The sequence below is a fragment of the Colletotrichum paranaense genome, assembly GCF_030867605.1.
Source record: "Colletotrichum paranaense strain IMI 384185 chromosome Unknown Scaffold_2.1, whole genome shotgun sequence".
In the NCBI taxonomy this organism is placed as follows: domain Eukaryota; kingdom Fungi; phylum Ascomycota; class Sordariomycetes; order Glomerellales; family Glomerellaceae; genus Colletotrichum; species Colletotrichum paranaense.
The window spans coordinates 3117263-3123776 of NW_026848960.1; the positions used below are offsets into that span (position 1 = coordinate 3117263).

The 6514-nt window shown below is 52.1% G+C and overlaps 3 protein-coding genes across 3 annotated transcripts; 2 read left to right on the plus strand and 1 right to left on the minus strand.

Annotated features, from left to right (window-relative positions):
- Positions 1-87: 87 nt before the first annotated feature.
- CPAR01_02953 (cyclophilin type peptidyl-prolyl cis-trans isomerase/CLD) lies at positions 88-2210 on the minus strand (the record flags this gene model as incomplete). The annotated part of the gene is made up of 3 exons (XM_060487240.1): positions 88-225; positions 284-1989; positions 2027-2210. Coding segments are annotated over 3 exons (2028 nt in total), but the record flags the coding sequence as incomplete, so codon positions are not given.
- A 612-nt stretch (positions 2211-2822) lies between these two features.
- On the plus strand, positions 2823-3583 carry CPAR01_02954 (uncharacterized protein; the record flags this gene model as incomplete). The annotated part of the gene is made up of 2 exons (XM_060487241.1): positions 2823-3352; positions 3409-3583. The coding sequence occupies 2 exons, from the start codon at positions 2823-2825 to the stop codon at positions 3581-3583; spliced, it is 705 nt and encodes a 234-aa protein (XP_060354569.1).
- Positions 3584-4432: 849 nt separating this feature from the next.
- CPAR01_02955 (3-deoxy-7-phosphoheptulonate synthase) lies at positions 4433-5739 on the plus strand (the record flags this gene model as incomplete). The annotated part of the gene is made up of 4 exons (XM_060487242.1): positions 4433-4438; positions 4511-4568; positions 4625-5527; positions 5582-5739. The coding sequence occupies 4 exons, from the start codon at positions 4433-4435 to the stop codon at positions 5737-5739; spliced, it is 1125 nt and encodes a 374-aa protein (XP_060354570.1).
- Between the last annotated feature and the right edge of the window lie 775 nt (positions 5740-6514).

Sequence of the window (6514 nt, forward strand, 5' to 3'; positions counted from 1 at the left end):
TCCATTTCACTTATGCCCTTCTGTGGGGGTCTGTCGAGCAGTTTGGTCTCATGTCTTTCATTACTTGGCGTCTTTCGACGGAACGGGCTATACGATGTCGATGTTGAGGATCTTGATGTCCTCCTCTGGTTTCTCCTTATACGTCCGCGCGTTCTCGATCTTGTGGACAACGTCGAACCCTTGGGTTGCTCGCCCGAAAATGGTGTGCTTCCCGTCCAGCCAAGGCTGTTTGTGACTGTTAGGATTGCATTATATCTAAGTCACCGAGTTGGGTTGTACTCACCGTCTTTTCCGTTGTTATAAAGAACTGACTGCCATTGGTGTTTGGGCCTGCATTAGCCATGCTGACTGTGTATGGCTTGTCGTGCTTCAGACTGCTGAATTCATCTGCGAATTCCTTTCCCCATATACTCTCGCCACCCGTGCCGTCGCCGAGTGGATCTCCACCTTGGATCATGAACTTGCGAATCACACGATGGAAGATCGTATTGTTGTAGTAACCACTCTTTGAGTGGGTGACAAAGTTCTCAACAGCCTTGGGTGCCGCATCGGGGAAGAGACGAATGTGAATGTCGCCATAGTTGGTGTGGATTACTGCGGCGGTTCCGGTCTCTGCTTTCTTGGCCTCTTCTGCCTTCTTCTGGCCAAGCATTGTGGGCTTCTCGTTCTGAACGTCTCGCACTGACTTTGAGATTTCTTCGTCATTGGTAAACAAGTAAAATCGCTGCTTGTTGACTCCTGTCGTTATCAAGATGGGGTCTCTGGACTCGGACTCCTGGAGCAGGGGATTGGCAGAAGCACCCATCTCGACTGTGGTAATACCCTTCTTCTGCGGTTGACCTTGGTATATCGCCAGGTTGACGGCTCTGAAGTTCTCTTCTTTACCGTACACCTTGACGATCTGGTTGGTATAGGTATTCAGCACTTTAACGCCGGATATTGAGCCGTAAAGAATGAAGTTGCCAGACTCGTCAAAAATGACGTTCGCCTTGTCTCTGTACGCTGTCGAGTCAATTTCTCGCTCGACCGCGAATCTGCGGCCGAACTCCACAGTTTCGAGTTTTTGCAGTGCCAAACCAGCATGCTGCATATCCTCAATCACTTGAAGAGATTCGTCATATGTTCGATACAGCTTTCCAGACGCAAAGTCAAAGACTCGAATTTTCCTGTCTGGCTGAGAGAAGGCGGCAAATTGCTTGCCTGTCGGTGAAATCGTGATAGATGTCGGCACTGCTTTCGCCTTCTTGAAGTCGAATAAATTTGTTGAAGCCTTGAATTCGAATACATTGTCCGGTTTCTCGTAGTCGCCGCTTGGTCGCCAGTACTCCAGCATGCCCTTGTCGTCCGCAGATAGCACGCAGTCGTAGGCACTATTGAAAGCCATGATTGAGACCGGACTTCTGTGTAGAGACTTGATTGTGTGAATCGGGTCTTGCCTCTCTCCCCTGCCATCGAAAATGTGGATTTTGGAGTTGGTTTCCTCGGACACCGCAAGCAGAGGTAGCGAAGCCCCTCGGTTGTGAACCCAGCAGAGACATCTCGGCACAAAGGTCAACTTCAGCATCGCCAGAAGATCAAACGTGATGACATCGAAGATTTTAACAGTCTTGTCTGCCCCGGCGGTTGCAAAGCTTCTCCCGTCCTGGCTGACGGAGACGGACCTGATCTCGTCCGCATGTGCCTTGAACTCCTTGACGAACTCTATCCCCTCAGCCACCTTTTTCCAGAACTTGACGACACCGTCGACAGATGAGGTAATAATGAAGTCCGTCAGAGGCGTCACTGTAACGAAAGACAGCTGCTCCTTGTGCATCAGAGACTTGGAGTACCGGGTCGACTTGGGCAGCGCAGCAATATAGAGCTTTTCGTATGGAAGCACGCGACGCTTCTTCTTCTTTGGTGCTTCTGAGGGGAGCTGGGGACCCATATCGTCATCGGAGGAGCTGTCTAGCCACGCCGTTAGTCCAAGCTTTGTCGGAGAGAGTAGTGCTAGAACATAATTCTAGATCGCATCGTGTATGCTTACCGTCATCTTGGGCAACAAGGTCCGCATGACTTCGTTTGTTGGTTATGGCGTCGTCGTCAGCCATGTTGTCGATGCTGGAGGTCAAAGGCACAGCGACGGCGAGTGTGGTGACCGTGAGTGCAGGTGCTCGTCGCGTGGTAAGGCTGAGATAGAAATCTAGGAAGCTTGTGGTAGTGTGCAGGAAGCTATGTCAATTGATCCAATCAGATGAGGGTACCGGGGAAGTGGCAGCCAACGTACAGCAGCCTTGCTGCCGGCACTGGACCCACTGTGAGCTGCTTCTTAGTTTGGCTTTAGCGGCCGGCAACACATGCCGCGGGCAGCGATGGAGCATCCAGGATTCCAGGTTAGGGGGCCTCCGTGGATCTTTTGGTGACACTGGAGGTGCGATCAGGTACGGGGCACCGCGCCGCCGGGATCCATCAGTGACCTCATGACGAAGCCTTCCGAAGGCACCGGACAGTTGCAACTTGCCGCGGTCCGTCAGCCTGACGATGCATCAGTTGGAACCCTGATTAGTCGGCAACGACTTTTTCTTCCAAAGAAGACAAATAAATAACAAGTCACCCTTGTTGCAAATCTCACCTTCATAAAGTTTTCGTCTCAAGGCATCAACGACATACGACGACCCAATCCCTCGGATTTCTCTCCCTCCCATTCCTAAACAATTCCTTTCCTTTGGGCCCGTCTCGTTGCGGAAGTGCCATCTCATCCCTTCTTTTAAATCAAACTACCTTACTCCAGAACTACAACTGTGGGACAAGCAACATCATTGTCAATATCGAGACAAACTAAGATGGCCAAGCATCAGTTACAGCGGCTGCAGTCGCCGTCCCGGACAGCGTCTCTGTTGCTGCACGTCACCGGCATCGTTTCGTTCATCGCATCCTTCAACTTCCTGAATGGACTCACTCACGACATCTCCATGGGTTTCGGAGGAAACTACCAGCACCTCACCAATATCGGACTGATTTTGTCGTTTGTGACATTTGTGATAGGGCTGCTGGCCGATATCACCCTCAGCCCTTCATTGTTTGCTGTAAAGAACGCCCTGTCGACCACGGCAGCACCGCTTGAGGTGCTCATCAGCATCTTGTACTGGGGAATCCGCTCCATTGACAAGCGACTGCTGATTCCCGAGGGATTCGAACTTCACTGGCTACCGGACGTTGGATTCCACCTGGTCCCTGCTGTGGTCCTGTCTCTGGACCTTATTCTGTTCAGCCCGCCATGGACGATTCGCGCATACTCGGCCATGGCCATTAGCATGATCTTCGCTTTCCTGTACTGGGGCTGGGTCGAGCTGTGCTTCAGCAGGAACGGATGGTAGATTAAAGGATTACCCTCTTCGACCCATTGTATAGCCCGCTAACTAGATGCAGGTACCCTTACCCTATTTTCGATGTCCTCAACACCGTACAGCGTGTGGGGTTGTTCACTTTCTCAGCCGCGCTGATGACCGCGAGTACCAGTCTCTTGAAGTGGGTGTATGGCCGATTTAACGGCTATGTGAAGATGGAGAAGGAGGCTTACAAGCCCCTGAAAAAGACGATCTAGACTTTGATGGAAGGTGGTGTGTTGTAGATTGATGCTAAGGGTTCGTGGGGTTCCAAGCGACATCGGTGATGTTCGATACAGATTTTGAAGTTTTTGGAGTAATAGATTGGATATGGTTAGAGGATATGTCAAATTAGGGCGCCTTTGGAATAAAACCAAGGTACCATACCTTCCTACCATGTGCTCCAAATATTCGTCCCCGATAGGTTGAAGGAGAAGAAGCTACGTAGACATCCCACCTCAGGGCAAGTCAAAGTCGTCGAAGCACTGACTACAGTCTGCAATAGTAATGCCCGTTCTTCGGTGCTGTCGCGGGCATTTTCCAGGCGGTGAGACCCATCTTGTGGCGCCATTGAGGCCGGCTGGACAGGTCCACAGGGGGCAACCCTCACGTCACGGCCATAATTCAGCGAGAAAGATGCGGCAAGGATACCCCTCACTGTTGGCCCATTGGTTCACTGGTGGCAAGTTTGCTTGCGCTTGCATGAGGCGGGTGGCCCTGACTTGAGGTTACGCAGTAGGTTGGTGGTGGTAGTGGTAGTCAAGGTGGTGTTCAACTTTTTTCTGGGTCCGTCTTCGGCGGGGTACTGCCGGCCGGGGTGGCACTGGGCAGGGGGACGAATGAGTCTTCGCCCATTTGTGCTCAGGTCTGATGTAAGGTATTGCAGTCCTCTCGAAGCTGCCCTCCTTTGGACACAGCAACCTACAAATCCAGAAGAGAAAAAAAGTCTATTTTGCACTTTCTTCACTTGTCAACTATTTCAGTGTTCCTTTAAATCGACTCGTTCAGCATTCACTAAGCATTCAGCGTCCAATTGCACCCTGCTTTTGAAGTTCCTCGCCGCCACCATGTCTGTAAGTCAGCTCTCGCGACCCCCCGGCCACCGCGCGCAAGTGCAACACCTGTGACTCACCACTTATTTGCAGAGCTTCTTCATCGAGAACAAAAATGTTGGCAACAAGGCCGAGAGCGAAGATTGGAGAAGTACAAACTGCATTGATACTTTCTCAGTCGTCAAGTCAAGCTAATTGATGCCGTAGTTCGCGGCTACAACCCGCTGACGTCGCCCGATCTGCTCCAGCATGAGATTGCCCAAACCCCCAAGTCGAAGCAAACAGTGATCGAGGGCCGTGACGAGTCCGTCGCTATCGTCAATGGAACCGACAAGAAGGAGAGACTACTGGTCATCATTGGCCCTTGCTCCATCCACGACCCCAAAGCTGCTCTCGAGTACTGCGACATGTTGCTACAAGAGAAGGAGAAGCACAAGGACGAGCTCCTCATCGTGATGCGCTCCTACCTCGAGAAGCCCCGCACGACAGTCGGATGGAAGGGATTGATTAACGACCCGGATATCGACAACAGCTTCAAGATCAACAAGGGTCTGCGCCTGTCGAGACAGCTCTTCGTCGACCTCACCGACAAGGGCATGCCCATTGCCAGCGAGATGCTCGATACCATTTCGCCCCAGTTCCTTGCCGATCTGCTGTCCGTCGGCGCTGTTGGCGCGAGAACCACCGAGAGTCAGCTGCACCGAGAGCTTGCGAGCGGTCTCAGTTTCCCCGTTGGATTCAAGAACGGCACTGACGGCTCGCTCGGCGTCTCCATTGATGCCATTGGCGCCGTCAGACACCCTCACCACTTCCTTTCTGTTACCAAGCCCGGTGTCGTGGCCGTCGTCGGTACCCTGGGCAACGAGGACTGCTTCACGATTCTCAGAGGTGGTACTCGTGGCACCAACTACGATGCCAAGAGCATTGCTGAGGCCAAGGCTGCCCTGGAGAAGGCCGGTCTTCCCCAAAGACTCATGGTCGATTGCTCCCACGGCAACTCTCTGAAGAACCACAAGAACCAGCCCAAGGTTGCTGCAGACCTCGCTGGCCAGATTGCCGGCGGCGAGACTGGCATCATGGGTGTCATGATTGAGAGCAACATCAACGAGGGTAAGTACCTGTCTAGATCATTGCATGTAATTGCAGATGCTAATTTCCCAATAGGCAACCAAAAGGTGCCGAAGGAGGGCAAGGAGGGCCTGAAGTACGGAGTCAGCATCACAGACGCATGCATCCACTGGGATGACACCGTCTCTGTGCTCGACCAACTGGCCAACGCAGTGAAGCAGCGCCGCGAAGTCATCAGCAAGAATGGTGCTTGAGTAGCTAGTTTCGAACCTAATGATTTTGTGCAACGGTAGTGAGTTCTATGGGATCCAGACTAGCCACAAGGCGTGGCTGTCGACTTAGCGAAGGGATAAAGTGTGCATATACCGATAGCTGCCCGCCGTAGATTGCGGGAGCTACATTCGGTTCGGCGAGGTTAAAAAGTTTGTAGTTTTGTCGAATAAAACCCACCTGATACCCAACTCTTTTGCTACCTTTTCAACAACATTTCGGTATTTCTCATGATGGAGGAGCTGCCGAAGACTTCGGTCTCAATGCAGTTACTGGAAATGTTGCTCGAAGTTTATCGCCCTTCAGAATAAGTATGGTAGGGGGTTTTGTTTGAAATGACTATTTTATCGTCTAATGTCGTGTTGTGATGCATGTGGCAGATCGCTGCAGTTGCATCCAAGTCAGGCCAATCATGGGGGCGACATTTCTCAGTCCGAGGGTTGGCAGACGCCAGCTGTTGGGTTCACTTGGGTGAGACGGGCGATCGGAAATACGTGTGGTCAATTGAGTGCAACCGGGCAACTACGGGTAAGAGGAAGGAAGCGAAAAGTCGCCGGAACGGAAGATGTCATTGACCGTGCCCATCAGCCAATCAGAGACGTCCCATACCTAAGGCACTCGAAAACTGCCTCAAGCGATTTTCTCCTACCTCGACTGCTGTACCATAGAAACGATCTCCGCCACGAGACGACCTCCCACCAATTGCCCCATCAATCTGTTCGCGGCTGTCTCTGTAGCTGCGGATACGGCTCGCCCATC